Raw genomic sequence first — 22506 nt, 5'->3', positions numbered from 1 at the left:
CTTCATCCAGAGCCACTGGCTGTTGAGCTGATGGAGAAGCTTTTGATGGCTTCCCGATGAGCCTGGGCTAATACTCCCAACTCTTTTAGAAGCCTAGTCGTTGACACTCTTCTTGTTGATCTCTTCTAGACAGATCCTGACTATCCAGCCACATTGTTCAGTGTCCACTGTGAGCTCGGCATACTTAAGCCTACACAGTGTTGTCCCAGGGCTCTGTATGCTTTATGATGTACATAAGGAGCAAAGAGAAGGACCACAGTACAAGGTCTGGCCTGAAGTTTGTTGAGGTGATCTTAACCGGGAATCAAAGCTTGTGGCCCAGGTCGGTCAGCATCTTTCATTCCTGTGCCGCACCCAGCTACCTGGTCTCTAATATACTCTAGGTGTGAAGACTTGGAATCGGAATTCTGGCCTTCCCTGACAAATGTTAGGGATGTTACTAAGGTAGTTTACATGAGGCAGTAGTAGGTAGTGCGTTGTTGTGCATTCGTTGTGTTTCCAGCATTGCATGTGAGCACTTTGTTGTACTGGTCTTGTGTCAGGCTTGTCTTGCAGCCAAGTAGAAAGTCGTTCATTGTTGTTGGGGATGGGCATAGATAGCATGTTTGCTGTTAGCCATACTATTTGTTGAGGTTTTTGGGACATCATATGTGGCTCTATTGATGAAGCTTGTTTTAAATTTTAACTTTGTTTTAAATCTAAATGATCTAAATACAGGTCTTTCCTAGAATTCCTTCTCTTCTCTACTCCCTCCCATCTCATCCATTGCCCCTGCCTTGCCTGGGCAACAGCCTTTATGTACCTTGTAAGTTGTTCTTTTTGATGCACTTCCTCCACCAGAAGGCTGAGGCCGTCCCTCCCAGACTGGACTTGGCCAACAATGTATTTGTGCTGGAGGGTCACCTTTGCCTGCTGGGTTGCCTCTGCTAGTTTTCACACCCCCTTAGGTGACAAGGTGGCCAAAGCTGTGGCTATAAGTAGCTCACAAGTCTCGGTCAGCATCATCTCCAGCCTTACCATGGTGTACTTGTGCTCCTCTTCTAGACTGGAAAGGTTTAGCTGTTAGAGCCCGGTTCTGCATAGGCACCTGGGTAGACCTAGCCATTTTCTCATATTTGAACTGATCTTTCTCTCCAGCTTGTCAACCTTTGTGATTGGTGCTGCTTAGATAGTTAGTGGCCACATGAGTTGGGGCTAGAGTGCAAAATGCAGGCACCAGAGCTTCAGATTGCTGGAGAGCATGGTGCTAACAGTTCTCTCAAGGCCACTGATGGTGTCCTGCCTGAGCTGCTCTATTTGCTCTGTGTCTTTAAGTGATGCGCCCTACCAACGTCCCAGGCTCTTGATGGGCTTCTTGGTCACCACTCGAATTGGTTCATGGTTGATACGGAAACGTTGCTCTAATCTTTCCTGTGCAAATGGAAATGCTTCTGGATTTACTTGGTTTGATCTTCATCCGAGCAAATTCTGTAATTTACCTCAAGCTTTCTCAGAAGTCGCATGGTACTGGTTGTAGAGAATGTTGCCAGATTGTCCATGAAAATAAGCATGAAAAAAATCACTGACCTTATTTTCTGCTCCACTAATTGCATAATAGTTGTATCTTTTTTTTTTTTTTTTTAAAAAGAAATGTGTTTAGGTATACAGATATAAAGCTATATTGATTCCTGTCAAACTGATATTGATATTAATGCTGAGTATCGATGTGTAGGTGAGCGGATGGACTCCATGTTTGAAGAAGGAGGGGAAGTTCCTCCGGTGGATCCTGGGAAAATCCAGCACTCTCAGGTGGAGCGTCCCATCATCCCCAGCAGCCCTGAGAACGACAACGATTCCAGACCATCAACATCAGAGACTTCAAGAGAGGAAACGGTGTCATCATCAGCAGGGAAGAGCCCACGCCTCATGCCTAAACCAGGTGAGTGTCACAACACGTAAACGTGTAGTAGAAAAGAAAGGGGGGAAAAACCAAACATTGCTTCAGTTTATAAAAACACACACATTGTGTTATTATTTTTTACTCTGTAAAATTCATGGTAACTAGATTAGATTTCCAAAAGAGACAGAATGACAGAATTTCTCCAAAACGTTGTGAGAGGCTGTTGTGAGTTGTGAGGCCCCCCCATGACTGTATTTGCTGTGTTATATTGCTGTAAAAAAAAAAAAAAGAATCAGGAAGTACCCAAAAAGTGGAACGAGAAAATCCATATCAGTACTACAGGGGGCAGCAGATACTCAGAAATGCATGAGTGCGCGAGGTAACTTCTTCCTGTCAGTCTGCACCAAACTCATGTTTGCATTATTACAGTGTCAACACTGTTTTTTTTTTTTGAAAAAAAAAAAGATCATAAAGCTCTATAACACAGGTCAGGTGTCAGAGATTTGACCCTCAGTAAAAGTAAAATTAGAAATCTGATTCTAGAAAAAAACTCTTTCAGGCTTCTGCATCGCTGAATGATTTACTGCCAAGAATATGACTGAATGAAATGTAGTACTTCCACACCTCACCGAAATGAGCAGCTCAGGAATGTTCCGGAAACAGCAAAGATTTAGAGATGCTCCCTGAAGGAGGAGAAAGAGCTCCTTTCTGTATCCCCCCCCTCTCTGAAACGGAAAACACCTGGTGACAAATTTACGGTAACAGACTTTATGAGCACCTTTACGACTTTATTACCCTGAACACAGATGGAGTTAAGTGATTGATATTACACAGGTTTTCTACATGAGCAGGAATTTCTCTGAGAGTGTCTGGATATGCGTTTGTGTGCACACACACTCCATAGAGGAAATGAATAAGTCTTGTACAGCAAGTTTTGAAGTTTATTAATGGTTGTGAGCAAGAAATAAATTGGCTACCAATATTGCGCAAGTATGGGGCTGCGACTAAAGAAAAAGAAAGTTGTCACAGTTACGGGCCTCGTTTATTATTATTTATTATTATTATTAATATTATGGCTTGTACTTTATTTTAAAGATTGTTTTTATGTTGGGGTGCATTTTAATAAATTTTTTTGCCAGCGTTGTAGCTCCAAACAAAATTACTGCAAGTAAGGTGTTACTTTATATTTCAAGCTTCTTGTGCTAATATTTCAAATGTTTCAGATTTTGTTGTTTGTGAAATTCAAAATTGAGCAGTTTTCTTCTGGGTTGTTGTCTTGTCTTGTCAAGGCTTCAATGGGATTTATGGTCATGGGACTGATTCTGATTTCACTGAACCATTGTTGTGGTCATTTCGGATGTATGTTTTGGTTCATTGTCCTGTTGGAAAAATCCAACCCCAACCCAGTTGTTGCTTTTTGCCAAAGACGGTCATATTTTCATTTAAAATCTCCTGGTACTCGTAAGAAGGTTCCTCAGTGCCTTTAGAGGAAAAACAGCCCATACATCTCAGATCCTCCACCATACTTACCAGTGTCAATTAGAATGTATTTATTTATTGTTTTTAATAACAATTATTCTATTTACTCTTTTTAGTCTGCGTGTTTAAGTCTATTTTTGTTTCATTGGACCATAAAATCCAGTTCCCTAAAGTTCCAATAGCGTTTATTAAACTCCGGGTGCTTCCATTTATGGTTCTATGACTTTCTTCTGGCACGCTTTCCAACTGTGGTTTGTTGTCCATGCAGGTGGTGTGTATTTGTAGATTTGGAGGCTTGGTTACCCCAAAATGCTGCCCTCTTTTGCAAATCTCCACTTGAGACCATGGGAGAGTTTTGCCTCCTAAGTAGGGTTGTGTGATGCGGTGATGTATCTTCACAAGTCGATATACCTTCACAAATTATGGCACAGTCTCGCACACATTCACACACTATGGACAGAATGGAAATGCCATTAAACACTTGTCTTAGGACTGGGGGAGGAAACTAGAGTACCCTGAGGAAATCGCCGTAGCACAGGGAGAACCCTCAACCCCAGAGCTGCGAGGCAAACATGCTAACCACTAAGCCGCCATGCCATGAATTAAATTTTTAGCTAGAATCATCTTTTAAGCTTTTTTAAATGCAATGCTACTATATTGGAGAATTGTTCCCAAACCTATATATCATGTCCCGTATCACATATCATAGAAATGGTTTTGCGAATCTTGATATATGTATTTTTTTTTTTTGTCATATCGCTCACTCCTACTCCTAATCCTCCTCAGTATGCCTGGCAGGAAAACACATGCGTGTCCTCTCCCAGGCTGCTTCATCACAGCTTCACTTCTTGTTTTATCAGTGGATGTGGGCATGTTCATGCTTGTAGATATAGACATTGCTCGATTTATTTTATTCTGTAATCTTCCATTCTCTAAGGTGGCGAATGCATAAGGAAAGTTGGCCTCATATTTCTGTCGTATTTAGAAATATGACGTATATATGTCAGTGAAACAGGAAGTCACTGTCTTCTGACATGTCTCATATTTTCAGTGCGAGTTACTTAAATGCAAAGCCACGAAGGTTTTTCAGAACTAGGGTGCCAATATTTTTTGGACCTGACTCATATATATATATATATATATATATATATATATATATATATATATATATATATATATATATATATATAATATATATAATATATAAGCGCTGCTCGACACATTTTTTGGCTGTGTGTGTATGTGCTTATAATCCAGAGTAAGACCTTCTAGTTATTGCTAGTAGCAAGTGTCTTTCCACTCCTCCACCCCTCCGTTCTTCACTTCCTGTGTTTTTCTTGTCCTGTAAAATATCGTGCCAGAAATATCACTCATCCAGAAATGCTTTGGCTCTCCACACTTCATACTGTTTACACCACACTAACCCCTCGGGAGGAGGATGTTTCTAAGTATTTTATTTGTTTCTTCTGTCTATTGGAAGGAGTGTACCATGTTGCAATGGTGCATGTTTCTTAATGATCTTAATTTTTTTTTAGCAAGTGAATTACATATACATATATTCACACATGCTTCACATGGCCAAAGATAGTCCTGGGTCTTTATGATGTGTTAATGACTCAAGAGGGAGAATCTGTCTTCAGGAGGAACAAATCTGTCTGGCTTTATTGCCTCCCTGTACATTGTGTGTCTCGTGGGAGATGTTCATGTTTGCACATTTTTGTCCATTTTTACAAAACGCTTAACAATTACAAACCTTCATAACGGTCAGCTCACATGCTAGACGCCATTTGTTGTGTCGGAAGCGGATCCACAATGAAGAAACGACCCGTTTTGTCCCTGCTAGCGTGTGTGCGCGCGGTCAAGTTTGTAGCTCTAAAGTGGCCAGGGGCGTCAAGCAGACAGTAACAGGGCCCAGGCCTCAGCTCTGGAAGTGGCCCAGCATCTGCTCTGCTTCTCCTGCTCGTGTTTACTCTTCTTTACAGGAATAAAAAAAATAGTCCAGTGAGTCGCACGTCCCCGTGCCGTGTTTATGACGTCCGTCGGAAAGCTTCCTCTTCTTATTTAGCCGTTTGAATTTATTAACAGGAAAAGAATGAAGGTGGACAAATGTCGCGAGGAAAAACGAATCGCCATCTAAGCTGATAACTCGCCGTCATCTGTCGATTTCTTTTCATTTAGGAAAGAAAATTCCGACTGCGTTTTTATTAAAAAAAAATAAAAAATTTAAAGGAATATATCAAAAGCTTAAGCAAAGCTGGCTACAGTTTATGGCCTTGAGTGAATAATAAACAGCATATTTGTTACTGTCTCAATGCTGTGGATGGTTCAGATATTTCTGGGTTTTTGTAGAGTTTCAGTTTTGTAACACATTTAAGACTAGCACATCAACGATTGCATTAGTCCAGTGCTTACTTGTCCATTTCACCATGATTTGTTCTCGACAAGTTCTGAACTGTTTTTAGAAAACTGTTTCTTTCATACATACTGTGTGTTGAGCAGCATTTGGGTTTCATTCTTCCGGCTCGCTCCGTCTCGCTCTTGGCGGATGACTGGGCCGGCAGTGGGTATGTGGGCAGTTGGCATGGGGCCAGGCAGGAAACGGCCTTGCTTTCCTTATTGCTCTAAACAGGATGTCAGTGTGTAAACTTTTGCTCTCAGGGTCTGGCTTCAGCCCAAAAAAGATGGGAGGAGGAGGAGGAGGAGTGCACATCAGTGTGCAACTCACTGTAAAATCAATTGAGGAAAGCCTCTTTCCATCTGCACACATTGTGTCAATTTTTGCCGAAAACATTAGTAGGAGTTGAATTTCAGGATTCCTAGACCTGAGCTGGAAAACTATTAATATGGAATGTTCTTAGAGTTAAGTGAAAAGGTTAACCGCAACCACTGCCAAGTGTGTTGGATGATACGACAATTTAAACTACTATCAGTAATAATACTGGCACAGTTGGTGTGTGGTGAATATTAATCTCAGGCCCTTACTCTAATCGCCTTTATTGATAATTTTTTTTTCTCCTGTCCTCACACAGTCCAGGAATACCCGGGTTTTCATCCAGGGAGCCCCAGGCCTGAGCAAAGGCCTCCTCCCTGCTTCTATTTAAACCTGAGAGGTCTGGGGAGGGAAAAAGCCCTGCAAAAAGCAGCAGGAGCCAGTGAACAGAGTGCATGTTGTTTTACAGCCTCGGCTACGATGATGTCATGTTGTCGAAGGACGGGAAAATGAGTTCCATCTCCACAGAAGGACCAAATCTCGTTATTCACTACAGTGAGCTAGAAGCCTCCTTCAGCGATGGAGAGACGACTTTGCAGATTACACACATGTATGCACACCATGTGGCTTCCATATGCATACACATAGACCATCTTGCATTACTTTCAGAATTTGCTGGAAGAACTATAAGAAAAGTTGTCCCCCCCCCCCTTTCTTTCTTTTAAACACGCAAGTATAGGCATGCATTCCCGTAGCCCTGCAGCTACCCAGCACATAGCAATTGGAAACATGCTCTCACACCCAGCAAAATGGCTCCAAATGTAGAATTCACGCAGTATCTGCTGTCCATTATAGCGTTTTTCCTTTGGCCGTAATATCCTCAATTTCAAACTGTTTGGGGGGGGGGGCACCTACTTGGATTGTAAGTCAGTGTGCGAAAGGTGGTATAAATCTCTCCACTGCCAAACTGCAGTAAAGACGCTTTCTACAAGGATAGTTTTTGTCAAAGATCCTTATGTAAAGTTGTTTTCTGTAAAGTTCCTTTCTGTAATGCTTATTTTTTCTGTAAAGCTCCTTTCTCTAAAGCTCCTTTCTGTAAAGCTCCTTTCTGTAAAGTTGCTTTTTGTCAAGCCCTTTTCTATAAAGTTATTTATGTAAAGCTGCTTTCGGTAAAGTTCCTTTTTGTCAAGCTCCTTTCTATAAAGCCCCTTTCTGTAGAGTAGCTTTCTTTCAAAGATCCTTTTTGTAAAGCTCTTTCCTGTAATGTTTTTTTTTCCCTGTAAATCTCCTTTTTGGTAAAGCGCCTTTTTTGTAAAACTACTTTCTGCGAAGTTCCTTTCTGTAAAGATGCTTTGTGTAAAGTTCTTTTCTGAACTACAAAAAAAATTAAAAATTCATACATTGAAAATAGTGAAAAAGCTCACAACTTGACATGGAATTTGTCCAACAAGCATCACAGCCTTGACTTGGATTCGGCAGATTACACAGCTAAACATTTTATTGTTTAGTTCAGGCATATAACTGTTTTTCCTGTGCAGTGACTCCTGAAGCCATCACCAGTTCACCATTTAATTTACGTAGCCTGATTGTGAAGGAGAGTGATAAACAGTGGTGTTAAAAAAACGATATAGATGCAAAACACTGTAAGCTTATGATTTGATACTGTTTAACCACGTGCACGCTATACATGCCACTTTTCTCTGTGTGCGTTTACTTGCTGCATGAGGAGCAGCTATGATTGTTATCTTAATAACGGCGCAGTTTGGGGGTGTATCGTACTGGGCTATGACTATGACTGCTATAACACCCATGACCGTTCAGACAACAGCAACTGGGCCCCGAGTCCTGATTGGTCAGAGCTACAGTATATGGTGCGAACGCATTATTTCTTGTCACAAATAATCTTTTCAGAACCATTTATTAATGATCGAATTGCTTATACTTAAGAGCATTGCATTCATAAAAAACGAGGATGTTGTAATTTAAATCTGGAAGTCTGATTTTTAGGTGTTTGGCGAGTGTGTGCACTTTTTGTTTCATTTTGTTTGATTGATTTTTGGCTAGTTTATTGTATTTGGTATTGAGAAACCCAATACTACACCTAGCATTGCTATCGAGGTTGTAAAATTGGTATTCAAATATATTAAATGATCCTGCTCCTGGTTGTTGCAGTCAGAGGTATGAAATTGAGGGAAATGGTGCAATTATCCCGGATTGTCCAAGTAAATACATTACTACTTCGATAGATGGAAAAGAGGCCATGCAGGCTTTCCCTTCTTCTTGAAGCATGTAATAAGTTCCCTCTTGGCTTGGTACACTAGTGATGCTAATGATGATCAAAGATGAATCTTCTCTGTTTTGTTTCTGCTGACTCAGGCGTGGGAGCAGACCCAGGCAAACCTCCATGTCGCAAAGCGAAGGATATCCGGAAAGAGCGACGACTACAAAAGGAGCAACAGAAGCAGCAAGATGGAGGAGGCACTTTAACAAACCTGACGCCTGCTCCAGCAACCCCATCATCCGGGCAACCCAAACCATTAGAAGAATTTATCACCGACTCGCTGCCTGATGAGCCTCTTCATCGTTTCGAGGTTAGAAATTGTCAAGATGTGGTTTTAAATCAATTTGAACAAATCAAGTAAAAGATTGCAGAAGTAAAAGTTTTTGCAGTTGGTTGGGTGAGATCAGCTTTAGGTAAAGAGCTTGTCTTTGCTAGAAACCACAGTGTATCATCTTCCTTTTGTCCCTTGAGACATTAATCCAGATTTCCCTCTCAGTTAACCAGTCTGCTTGAGTTGAGCCCTCTGACAGAGGTCATTCGGTTTTCCTAAGTAGATCGCAGGACAATGGTAAGTGGCCTCTTTTCAGCAAGGGTACCGTGTGCTTTTTTTTTTTTGTCTGCTTTGCTTCAAGCCATTTACTTATTTCATCCATAAAGCATTCGCTCTAGCACACAAGGCGAAAAAACCAGCACCGGCTTTCCGGCGCGTGTTTGACATGTGGTAACTGTGTGCTGTTAAAGTGCAGTCCCTCCTGTGCGTTAGTATCAACCTATCACTCGGAAACGGAGGAGTTTCTGCTTGCGTGTGATATATCGCACACTTCCTCTGCAGGCTACTTCTCACTTCATCATCGAGCAGTTTGGGAATGCTGTCTGAGGCCATTAAACATTTGAGGGGGGCAGGAGGGTGGTGAACAAACGGGACGTGCAGCACCAGTTTCTTAATGAGATGTTTACTCGGGTTCAATCAACCCCACTCCAAATGCGATTTATCATACACCACACGCTGCTCGCGATAAACCGAGTGCTCACAAACACAAATTAGAGGCATTTTGTTTCAAATTAAAAAAAAAAAAAAAGTATTATGTATTTATTTATTTATTTTTACAAATTTCACTGACTCGTTTCTCAGTGCAACTGACCTTTTGATAAAATTGCAGTAAGAGGAGGAGCGCCAACAGAGGTTGTATATGTGAGGGAGACCTCAACGGAAAAGGTCACCGATTTTTCAGAAATGTTCATTAATATCATCTCATCCCAAGTGGATGAGATTGGCAGGGATTAGGTTCATTACAGGGTTTTGACTCCAGATTGGAGTCACGTCAGCCTCGTCTTTTATAGTTTGGAGCGACTTGAGGCCAGGGTTTTGATTGCTGTTTGGTCCGTTATCCTTGCACTGTGTCGACGTTAAGAGGCTGAAACCTGGGACACAAAAAATTCCAGACATATTCCAGCAAAAACCTGGTCATTTGTCACTGAGCTATTAAACAGAAGTTACTGATTTGACTTTTTCCTCTTTAGAAAAACTCTTAAATGTTAGGTGATGCAATATAAGGACTATAAACCGTTGCTTTGCACAAATCCGAATATTTCACTTGCGTCTAATGTTACATTTAATAATATTATATAATGTCTTCTGAGTCATAAACATTTAAAATGTCCATAATTTACCGCTTCTCTGCGACAACTCCTGCACTGCCCCTCAGCTACCTTTGTGTTTCTTTGCTTGGCTCTCTTTAAAGAAACACTGAATGGCTAAAACGGCTGCAATTGGATCAAGGATCCAGTATTTTCAGGATAACGGTTTTTATGATACGAGCTCAATCTTAATACAAACCTGATAATAAAATTGTTCACATTTTCTAGATGCAGCTAGCAGAGGTGAGATTGCGAACAGATTTTACATCTAAAGTGAAAAACCTTTGAACCTTGAAGCATTATCTTTGATTTAAAAACAATGCCATGAATGAGATGCTACAGAATAAAATTCATGCTATGACCTACAACCTCCTCTAGGGGGCAGTGTAAGTACAGTGAAGGCTTCCTTCACAGCCTACTTCTTTATAAATGCTGGCTTTTCACATTCCCTGAGCCTTTCCGATGCTGTTAGTGTTTATGAGGATGATGCTTGCTGTGTCTTGGTTACTCCTTGTATTCTTAATCAACCACCAAATATCGCCAAACAAACAGCCAGGCCACTTGAAAGATACTACGTGTGTGCATCTCAAGTAAAAGTTGCTAATCTTTTGAAAGCAAATGTAGTAGTTTCCCCCCAATATTCATACAGGAATCTAAGGAAAGGCCAAACAAAATAAATCTTATACCGGTTTCCTTTTAGATCCCAGCATGAAGACTTGAGAAGAATAAGCACTTCATCCAACACAAACATGACAAGAAGGACTAATAATTAGAAGCTGGTTCGCTAGTCGAGTAAATATTTTAGCAGGACTACTGGAGTTCAAAAAGTTGTCTTTTGTTAAAATGACATCATCTAATAATATAGGGGGGTAGGGGTGTTAAGCCAAAGTGCGCTAACATTTTGAACATAGCGATGCTACATTTTGTCAATCAATTCTTTTTTCCAGTCAATTCAATCTTCAAACTGGTAAAAAAATGACTGCTTTTACCTCCAATTTCTGGATGCTTCCCACAGACAACGCAGTACACTTTCTGATTTGGCTCTTTTTGTTCCCTTGCTGCACCAGCTTTTGAAATCCATCCATTTTCTGTACCGCTTATCCTATGCAGGGTCGCGGAGGACACCCTGGCCAGTGTGGCAACCCATCGCAGTGCACAATCGCACACTCTCACACAGCCATTCAAACACAGTGGACAATTTAGAGATGCCAAACTTTGGACTAGGGGAAAAATTCTTTTCTGCTTCTTTTTGTCAGTATTGATCGTAATTCTGATTTATTTCTGTTGTCTACTCTCGAAACTGTACAGGTGCTGCCTCTTTTAACTAGCAGCACTCCAGTACTAATAAAAATACTACTACTAAGTGCCAAAACAGAAGATAATTCGCTCTGTCGTCGGGAGATCGCGAGTTCGAATCCCAACGATGCCGCAGCGAGTCAAAGAGGACAGAACTGGCCATGCTCTCTGGGTGGAAGGGACGATCTCGCCACTGTCAATCAGAGTGACAAACAAATCGTGGGCGTGTGTGAGCTGATGTATGTGGAAGAGGGCAGATAGCACTTTCCTCCGAGCGTGTTACGCTGCCATGTGAATAGAAAAGATGCTGTTGTGTGATGATGTTGTGGAAGAGCCAGCTACTGTGTGGGAATTGGCAAATGACCAAAATTTGGAGGAAAGTTGGAAAAACAAATAGAGCAATAACAGCTAAGCGAAATTAATAGCTTGTTCAAGTCCAACACACAAGTGGCTTTTGCTTTCAAAAGTACTGACAAGATTTACAAGGTATTGTCTTTACAGATAAACTATATGGCCAAAAGGTTTGTGGACACCTGACCCTTGCATTCATGCGGGCTTTTAGAACATCCCATTCCAGATTTAGTTCCCCTTTGCTATTATTGTAACCTCCACTCTATTGGGAAGGCTTTCCCAGACAGCTTTCCAGTTTAACCCAAAGGTGTTCAGTAGGGTTGAGGTCAGGGCTCTGTGAAGATCACTTGAATTCTTCCACAACAACATTGGCAAACCATGCCTTCTTGGAGCTCAATTTGTGCACAGGGTCACCGCCATGCTGGGACATGTTTTGGCCCTTTAGTTCCAGTGAAGGGAAATTGTAAAGCTACAGCATGCAAAGACATTCTATACAGTTGTGTGCTTCCAACTTTGTGGTAACCGTTGAGGAAAGCCTACATACAGTATCTCACAAAAGTGAGTACACCCCTCACATTTTTGTAAATATTTGATTATATCTTTTCATGTGACAACACTGAAGAAATGACACTTTGCTACAATGTAAAGTAGTGAGTGTACAGCTTGTGTAACAGTGTAAATTTGCTGTCCTCTCAAAATAACTCAACACAGCCATTAATGTCTAAACCACTGGCAACAAAAGTGAGTACACCCCTAAGTGAAAATGTCCAAATTGGGCCCAATTAGCCATTTCCCCTCCCCGGTGTCATGTGACTTGTTAGTGTTACAAGGTCTCAGGTGTGAATGGGGAGCAGGTGTGTTAAATTTGGTGTCATCGCTCTCACACTCCCTCATACTGGTCACTGGAAGTTCAACAGGGCACCTCATGGCAAAGAACTCTCTGAGGATCTGAAAAAAGAATTGTTGCTCTACATAATGATGGCCTAGGCTATAAGAAGATTTCCAAGACCCTGACACTGAGCTGCAGCACGGTGGCCAAGACCATACAGCGGTTTAACAGGACAGGTTCCACTCAGAACAGGCCTCGCCATGGTCGACCAAAGAAGTTGAGTGCATGTGCTCAGCGTCATATCCAGAGGTTGTCTTTGGGAAATAGACGTATGAGTGCTGCCAGCATTGCTGCAGAGGATGAAGGGGTGTGGGGTCAGCCTGTCAGTGCTCAGACCATACGCATCAAATTGGTCTGCATGGCTGTCGTCCCAGGAGGAAGCCTCTTCTAAAGATGATGCACAAGAAAGCCTGCAAACAGTTTGCTGAAGACAAGCAGACTAAGGACATGGATTACTGGAACCATGTCCTGTGGTCTGATGCGACCAAGATAAACTTATTTGGTTCAGATGGTGTCAAGTGCGTGTGGAGGCAACCAGGTGAGGAGTGCAAAGACAAGTTTGTCTTGCCTACAGTCAAGCATAGTGGTGGGAGTGTCATGGTCTGGGGTTGCATGAGTGCTGCCGGCACTGGGGAGCTACAGTTCATTGAGGGAACCATGAAATCAAACATGTACTGTGACATACTGAAGCAGAGCATCATCTCCTCCCTTCGGAGACTGAGCCGCAGGGCAGTATTCCAGCATGATAATGACCCCAAACACACCTCCAAGACGACCACTGCCTTGCTAAAGAAGGTGAGGGTGAAGGTGATGGACTGGCCAAGCATGTCTCCAGACCTAAACCCTATTGAGCATCTGTGGGGCATCCTCAAAAGGATGGTGGAGGAGCTCAAGGTCTCTAACATCCACCAGCTCTGTGATGTCGTCATGGAGGAGTGGAAGAGGACTCCAGTGGCAACCTGTGAAGCTCTGGTGAACTCCACGCCCAAGAGGGTTAAGGCAGTGCTGGAAAATAATGGTGGCCACACAAAATATTGACACTTTGGGCCCAATTTGGACATTTTCACTTAGGGGTGTACTCACTTTTGTTGCCAGCGGTTTAGACATTAATGGCTGTGTGTTGAGTTATTTTGAGGGGACAGCAAATTTACACTGTTACACAAGCTGCACACTCACTACTTTACATTGTAGCAAAGTGTCATTTCTTCAGTGTTGTCACATGAAAAGATATAATCAAATATTTACAAAAATGTGAGGGGTGTACTCACTTTTGTGAGATACTGTATGGGTGTGATGGTCAGGTGTCCACAAACATTTTTGGCGATGTAGTGTACTGTATGTAGTCACAGAGAAGGGATTATTGCACAGAGCAGCTCTTAGTAAAACTAAATTGACATCAAACACACAAAATTAAAATGGTCTCATAATAATGTGCGGCGTGCGGATCAGACATTGATAGTTCTGGGTGCTGGACTACTGATTTGTCCGCCCGTGTGATTATATAAACAATGCATCATTTGTTTTCTTGAAGTGATTATCTCTGAACAAAGTAGAAAATTTGTAGTGTTTCCTAACCGCTATAATGACAACAATAAAGCCTATGAAATAAGTTTATATATACTAGTTTCGCATTGCAAGCAATTTCTCTTAAATATTTTCTTAATCACTGTCAGATTATGGGTTTGTGTTTTATGTGCTGGTTGGTCATAACATTTCTAAAGCGTATAAATATTTAATAGGTCATGAATGTTCATCATAAAGTAAAATGTAGGCTAATTAAATCATGACTTTGCTTGTTCTCACCTAACCAACTCCGAAACCAAAGTCTGTTGGAGTGTACTGATACGATGGGGTCCAAAATTCTGAGACCACAGTGAAAATCTGTGATTTTCATTATTTAAATGTAAGCAAATTTGTGATGTTGTCCATGTTGACTCCTTTGTACAAAAGCGTGGATCATCTAACGTGGATCATCAGGTTTTACACCAACCTGTGGAGCATGTCCGCTCGAGTCCACACGGTCATTAAAGCATAAATGGGGATGTACCCAATACTGAGAAATTCTGAAATTCATATCAAAATTTCTCAGATTCTACTTTTCATTCAAATTGTAGTTTATAGTATCATTTGTAATAAAAAAAGTTTTATGTTAAATTAAAACAGAATAGAATGCCAAGCAGAAGCATTTTCACTAGTGGGCCCAGACTTTTGCACCCCTCTTTTATTCATATATATATTTATTTATTAGTGTTTTTAAATAATATTCTGTTACTATCTTTTTTGTTTTGCTAAATATTGTGTACTTGTATCAAATTTTCTGTATTTGATCATAGATCTGTTGTGTATTTTGAGATGAGATTCACATTGAGTTGCTAGTTTATCAGGTACACGTACCATGGGCACTTGGACACAAAAAAAAAACCCAGTTACTCTCACTAACTGGACCACCTTTGACCACTTATCATTTGTGTGATGGGCAGGTGTACTTTATAACCTGGCAACTCTGTGTATTTTTGAATTAGTTTGAGGAATATTTATGTTCTTAATATGCTTTTCATGTCTCACTTAAACCAGCCTTTCTCTGTTGATAATGCACCTGAATTTTTTTCCCTTGGTAACCTCCTCGTGAACATCCTCTTTTTGAAGGTGAGGCTAGTGCGCTCCATGCCACCGAGTCCACAGTTCAAAGCTTCTTTCGATGCCTCTTACCAAGTGTACAAACTCTACCAGATGGTTGTTCACCACGACCCACCCGATAAGCCTAGTGAGAGCCAGGTCAGAGGTCACACAGCTTCTACGAGGCACTGGGGTGGGACTCTGGGTTGACACTTGTGGCTGAGCGTACATGACATGGCCTTCCTCAAGATTTCGTCTTTAGGTACAGTCGTTAATAAATCTTTAGTAGCGGTGCATCAAGACAACTGGATGGGAAGTGGTATCAGAGTGGACACATGATACATTTAGACGATAGCTCACCAGGCAAGTGGAAGCTCCAGCATGCTGGCCAATCCCATGTTTTGGTTGATCGGACTCCTCAATTGACTTGGCTAAAAAGTTCTAGCTAACGTAATGCAGTAACTTCTAGACCACTTTGATGGATATGAGATGTGTTGTTCCGTTCTCGCATCACGTGCAAGTCCTGGCTTCATTCACAACACGAGGTGACTGCGTGTAGTGTTTCCATATAGCTGTGTGTTTCGGGTTGTGAAAAGAACATGCGTCAGGAGTGCACACTAATCAGGACGCCTCATAAAAATATGAATCTACTGTATATTCAGAGCATCAGGTGGTGGTATTCGGAAGCAGGTGCTGCAGTTACAGCATTGAGTTGCGTGGTACTCCCCTTGAAGCCCATTACATTTAAACATACCAAATTAAGAATAGGGTCCCCGACATCCTCCCCTCCCCCAAAATCCATCAGGTAACTGAATTAAAACATAATGGCCAAAATCTGCTTGTCCTGGACACGCAGTCTAGTGATTTGGCTCCCATGTATAATCTTGAATATGTTCCTCCATTCACTTAAGCACCTTCAGCATCTCTTCTGAGCGGTGGAAAATTTCTGCCACTTTTAAGAAATACATTAAGATGACGTAATTTCAAAGTACGGCATGGGTTTTAATGTGCAAGAAATTCTCCAAAATTTGGCCGATCGAAATGAATTTTGGAAAGCCCCGAACTTTCATAGTCTTTAGCGAAGAGTCAGAGGATCTTAACTCTCCATTGGACAAGGGGGCTGGCAGTAAACAGCACATTTGTTATTGCTGTCCATTCAAATAGAGAAAGTGACATTTTGCCCAGGATGAGGATGGTGCTGTTTGTAGTGTGGCTTCGTTTGAGGAAGATGATCCTGAATTTCATCATCTAAGGGGGAAACATTGATGTGAAAGCAGTGATTCCAGGCTTTGGAACTTTTTTAAGAGACTATAGAACTCTAGGGAAGATAAACAGTGCATTGTATATAAATGTCTATGTTCATCCATCAGTTCAAAAGCATGTGGAGTTGCATTAAGAAGATGAAACAATGAAGAAGTTTCACTATTTATAAGTTACTTGTATGGTTTCCATCGACACTAGCCAGTCTCCGTGGAGGTGTGTTTGGTAGTTTGGATGCTTCATTTATGGAGCGATTTTAGTAGGAATACCTGTACACCTGTTCATTCGCGCAAATATCCAATCAGTTAATTGTAAGGCTGCAGCACGGTGCGTGAAATCATACACATACAGGTCAAGAGCTATGCATACAGGTCAATCAAACAGCAGAATGGAGAAATATGTTGTCTCGGTGACTCCGGTGCCAGAAGGGCTGGTTTAAAACTGCTGTTCGTCTTGGATTTTCATACTCAGCAGTCTCTGGAGTTTACACAAAATGGTATGAAAACCAAAAAAAACCCACTCAGTGAGAGGCAGTTCTGCAGGTGAAAATACTAGACTGGTATGAGCTGACAGGAATGCGACAGTAACTCAAATAAGCACTCTCTACGACTGTGGTGAGCAGAAAAGCATCTCAGAACCCACAAAATGTCAAACCTTGAGCTAGATGGGCTGCAACAGCAAAAGACCACATCAGGTTCCACCCTTGTCATGAGGAGTCTACACTGGGCACAGGCTCACCCAAACTGGACCGTTTGGAGGGGAAAAAAGACCAGAGGGTGAGTTTGTGTCCACAGTAACTTGAGTTTTGAGGCAGCAACACCACCGCTGCACCACCGTGCCACCCATTTTACGTATCATTTCATTTGCAGCGAGGCCATTGAATTCAGTTTATAGTGTAGGTTTATCAGTGATGCGGGGCCTGTGGGGGGAAAAAAACCCAAAAGAAGTTGGTGAATTGGGGAATTTGACAACTTGAGCTAAGGTGAAAAAGATGCGGGGAAAGTACTGAAAAGAAATAAAAGCTAGACACGTAAAGAACCCAGACGTTAATAAGCCGAGCGTTTAAACAGAAGTGAGATGGAATAATCTGTTCAAACAAATCGGATATGAGGCAAAGCTGAGGCTAGGGGAAAGGGATTGAGCTCGGTGCTGCTTGTGAATGTACGTGCGCACGAGATAGAATGAATAGAGTCTTCAGAAAGGAGTGGACATGTAAGAGAGGAGGAAGGAAATGAGAAAACCGCTCCCATACGTAGTGGGTACGCAGTGTTTCTACAGGTGTCTCGGTAAAATTGGGTGGTTGTTAGTCATGAACTGCTTGGCCTCTGGAGCAGGTATTTTACCACCATGCCTTTCACTGGCTGTAAGAATAAATAGCAGTCTTCTGTCTGCTTATGCCCACGTGCAGACAAGCTTCATCCACGGTTTAACTGTGTAAATTTTCCTCTGTTCAAGAAGCCGCTAATGTCATTTTCCTTTTAGCTGCACTTAAACCACCGGGAAAGCAAATTCTTCTCCATGATTGTGAGGTGGCTGTATTCTAACCTTGAGTTTTCTCTTGGATGCAGATGGATGGGGCACTAAGTAGGTCATATTTTCAGGTCTGATTTGTAGTTTTCTCTGATGTCTTTTTCCGTTCCTTGGGGATTTTCTAACCCTCAAACCAGAGTTAAGTCATTTTCCCCTTACTGTCCCCTACATTGAACCTTTATTTTCCTCTTATCATGGACGACTGCTACAATTTTTGTCTTTCATGCGTTTATGTTATGAAGTCATCTGTTATAAAGTACAGTGTTGTTCGTGGCAATACACTCGAGTTGGATACCAAGGATGGACACCATTTGAAAAACGTCTGGACAGGTTGTTAGCTACAGGCCACTTTACGTCAGGGACGTACAGTACTAGCACATACAGAAGTGCTTCAAATTTGCTCACAAACATTTTGATAGGATAGTGACAATAATTTAAAGTGCACCTATTGTGTTTTTTCAAATATTACCGTTCAGGTAGTGTGTTCTAGAGCTGTTTGTGAATGTAAAAAGTCTGCAAAGTTTCAAAAATCAAAGTGCATGACAAATTGACTTATTGACTCTCTAAAGAAGGAACCGATTCTGAACAGCTGAAACGAGTCGTTAGTAATTCCAGGGCTCCAGGCAAAAAAAAATCAATCTAGGAGCCATTGGGTCCTAAACCCAAAATATTTAGGCGCCATAATATAGTGATGTCATATGACATATGATGATATGATTGTTAAACGGCTACCTCACACTGCCTTTTCTTTCCCCTCTGTACTGTCTGCCTTTGTTTACTCTGCCTCCCATAGTTTACACAATGTATTCTTTACATACACAATATGTGCAACATTCAGTATATCATATTATAATAATGAGTCTTTATTGATCACATATACATTACAGTACAGTGAAATTCGTTTCTTTGCATATGCCAGGTTGTTAGGAAGTTGGGGTCAGAGTGCAGGGTCAGCCATGATACAGCACCCCTGGAGCAGAGAGGGTTAAGGGCCTTGCTCAAGGGCCCAACAGAGGCAGCTTGGCAGTGCTGGGGAAACCCCGACCTTCCGATTAATAACCCAGAGCCTTAACCACCAAGCCACCACTGCCCCATATTGAATCATATTACCGTAAATACTTAAACGTCCAGTCATTTGTTTCTTTTTTTTTTTCTTCACTTTTTTATTCAACTATGTACAATTAGTTGTTTCCTGCTTATTCAGGCTCAGAGTCATGTAGGTTGCATTGAATTTTATTTTCCATTCCCTCATCTCTTTTTCTGTGACTTTATCACTAGCACGTTGCTCTGCTTTCACGGTTGGGGTGGCACGAGGGGCAGACCTAGCAATGACACAATCCCTGGCGTTCTTATGTTTTTTACTGTCGCCGCCATGCTTCTTCACGGTTTCTTTTTTAAAATGACTCGAACCGGTAATGAACTCTGTTTTACCAGCAATATCTTGTCCTGCTTTAGCACAAAAGGTGCAGTACATTTTCCCATTGTCATAACGTAACCAGGGGAACTCTTGTAGCCAAGCTGATTTAAACGGTCTTGTTGGGATGGGAGCCGCAGGGACGGGAGAAGACGACTCGACTCGCTGCGCTTGGCTGTCATCATCTGTAAAAGATTGCACACCGATTGAAACGGGCTGGGATGACTCAAATGTCACTTGAGAACTTTCACTGGTCGAGTTGGTCTCAACATCGTCGGCATCTGATGTAGAGGAGGCAGGGTTTGGACGGGCAGGGAATGAGAAAAAGTCTGATATTTTTCATTTGCGCGTTTCATTTTCTTGTCAGCTGGCTAACGTTAATTAACTATGCAGTTAGCTAGCCTACATAAAACAGATAAATTCACATTCCAACGAACTAAACCACATCAAACTAAATTAAACACCTTTAATAAAGTTAACACTTCCAACTTTTTACCCGATAAACGTGACTTTAAACCTGTTTCTGTTCATCTATACAGCCGACGCTTCAACCACCGCAGGACGAGTGCAGAGTTTATTTATTGGAAACCATACAGGAGTGCATGCGATAGGGCAGGTAGATGCAGGCAAAAGAGGAGATGAGAGTTCAGTAGCCTAACACAACAAGACGTATGGTCATTTCTATTGAATTAGTTTTTACATTTTGTTTGTGGGTAACGGTGGCCACTGGCGACTGGCAGAAAAAAAACATGGTCACAAAATTAAAAAGTTAGTCGCACTGGCGACCATTTTAGTCGCCATCTGGAGTCCTGAATTCCAGACTTTACTTCCTGTACTAAGCTACGTAGGTTTGTGACAAAAAGCCCCACCTCTGGTCTTCATCGGCTGCTCACTGACAGCGGTAGACCAATCACAACAGACTGGGACATCTGACCAATCAGAGCAGAGTATGCTCTCTGACTGAAAGGAGGAGTTTAGAATGAATCATTTACAACGGATCATTTAACGGGTCATTTTTGACACGGGGGGGTGGAATGCTGCAGTTTAAATTATGAGCAGATTAAAGTGTTTTTGAACCTCGGATATATATTAATCTATTGTATGAGACCTTTTAAACAAGATAAGGCCTGTTTCAAAACCATAATAGGTGCGCTTCAAAGGAACACCTTTAGAAATTTTTCAGTCATCCTTTTAAATACCAAAATATAACATGCATGCAGTAACCCTGAACAGTAATTTACTTTAATTTTCAGTATTTTACTTTTTTCATCATTTTTACTTATATATATATATAAGTAATATATATATTATATATATTGGACTAGTAATCGGAAGGTGTTCATGAGTTCAAATCCCAGCACTGCCAAGTTGCCACTGTTAACGCTCTCTTAACGCTCAACTGTATAAATGAGATAAATGTAAGTCGCTCTGGATAAGGGTGTCTGCCAAAATGCCATAAAAAAAATATCCAGTACTGCTGCTGTTTCTTTTCCATTAGTTAGTTTAGGAGAAACTCATTCCTGCTGCTTGTGAACTTTTGTGTGTGATTTTATTTTCCCTCCTCCACATTGGGCTTGTTGTGTGAAGCACTAAAAAGATACGAGTCTTCAATAAATCAGCAGTTTCAAAACGTGAATAATGGTTTTCTTTTTGCAGTGAGATGCTTTGGTAGTTATTAAAATAGTTTTGGTGTCTTCATTCACCACTGGATGTTCTTTGCTGTTTGTTCTGGTACGTGTATAATGTTGTGCAGTACAGGGCGACAATGCTAAACAATCTCAACTCTCTGTCCACCACAATTGTAAGGATTATTCCTCGAATGACGCACAGTTGGATAGTCCGGGGGAAAAAAAAAGTTAGCCAGGAGCTGAGCAGAGTTCTAGCCTCACCTTCAGATTTCTGCTGTCCTCCATTCCCTCCATTATCTGCATCACTGTTCCTCTACTGTCGTATATGTGGTGAGGAAAATCAACAGCAATTAATCTTCTTAAGAACAGGAGACAAACTTTTCTTAATGGATCTTGTACATGGAAAAAGAATGAGCAAGGGTGAGAGATTTGTCTTCTAAAGTTTAGTCACATTGTATGTGTATGAATAGCTCTGTTTCATTGTAACCTGTGTGTGCCGTCTTATCATCCCATTTCATTGCGTTCTTCCTCCACGCATTGCTTCTTATGCCAGTAATCCGGTTGTGTCTGGTAAATGAAACCTTTCTGTGTTCATTCCCTGTTCATTTCTGGTCACCGGGCCATTTTCCTTATTCCCACTAATCATCCTCCATCCTGCTGCCCCTGAAGGTGAGGCTAGTGCCGATCAGCTTTGAGGACCCTGCCTTCTTGGCGTCGTACGATCAGTCAGTGGAGCTGTTTGCCCGTTACCAGATGGCCGTTCATGGCGACGATCCATTCGAATGTGATGAAAGCCAGGTACGAGTCTTCTCCTGCATGCATTCTTTCTCAGATGTAGTACCACCGTGGACCACATCAGCTCTTAGAAATGTTTTTCTAAGCTGAAGGGCTGCTTGAGCCACAGTATGTTAGTCGATTTCAGTTTATTTTTACAATCCTTTTTTACTACTACATATTAATATATAGGATATTAAGAGCTGTTTTCAGTGTGTGTATAAAAAAAACCCAGCTGATTTAGAATAAGTACACTGTCTTTTTTTTTTTTTTTTTTTTTTTTTTTTTTTAAACATTATAAAAGTAAACTAGGCATTTCCCTGGGTAGAGTTTGTCTTAATACATACATCACAGTGAAAGCTATTCATGAATAATTCTACCCAGATATTGCATATACATGTCAAAATGCACTGGGCCTGAAACAGAGCCCTGTGGAACACCAACCGTTACTTTTGCATGCACCAAGAAGTTGTCCTTAACATTCAGATACCAGCATTCAGGAAAGAGTCTTTCTCTAAACGCCAACAACATTTTCATAGTCTGTCAAGAAGAATATTGTGTGTCTATGGTATGAAAGGCTGCACAGTGATCACATTACACAAGCAAGCAAACACTTCCGCTTGTATTTGTTTAAAAAAATGCATAGGTGTTGGATCTACTAAACTAGTTGAGGAGGGAATGGGGGAAATGAATTCAGCATGTATGGATTGGCGTAAAAGTGATTCTAATCGTGGTACTTGCGTGGTCGTATTGGTTTCTAC

The 22506-nt window shown here is 41.4% G+C and overlaps 1 protein-coding gene across 6 annotated transcripts in view; it reads left to right on the top strand.

Annotated features, from left to right (window-relative positions):
• The window catches only part of LOC128605308 (arginyl-tRNA--protein transferase 1), a 101508-nt gene that overhangs the window by 10474 nt on the left and 68528 nt on the right, over nt 1-22506 (top strand). For 3 of the 6 annotated variants that reach the window (XM_053620588.1, XM_053620590.1, XM_053620592.1), the window contains 3 exons: nt 1712-1918; nt 8445-8659; nt 21641-21769. In XM_053620588.1, coding sequence (XP_053476563.1) covers nt 1712-1918; nt 8445-8659; nt 21641-21769 — 551 coding nt within the window. Of the gene's footprint in view, nt 1-1711; nt 1919-8444; nt 8660-15169; nt 15299-21640; nt 21770-22506 lie in introns of all 6 variants that reach the window. The other 3 variants (XM_053620589.1, XM_053620591.1, XM_053620593.1) reach the window with 2 other exon arrangements.

The sequence above is a fragment of the Ictalurus furcatus genome, chromosome 3 (genome assembly GCF_023375685.1).
Source record: "Ictalurus furcatus strain D&B chromosome 3, Billie_1.0, whole genome shotgun sequence".
NCBI classification, from domain to species: domain Eukaryota; kingdom Metazoa; phylum Chordata; class Actinopteri; order Siluriformes; family Ictaluridae; genus Ictalurus; species Ictalurus furcatus.
This window is presented reverse-complemented; position numbering and strand designations above follow the sequence as displayed.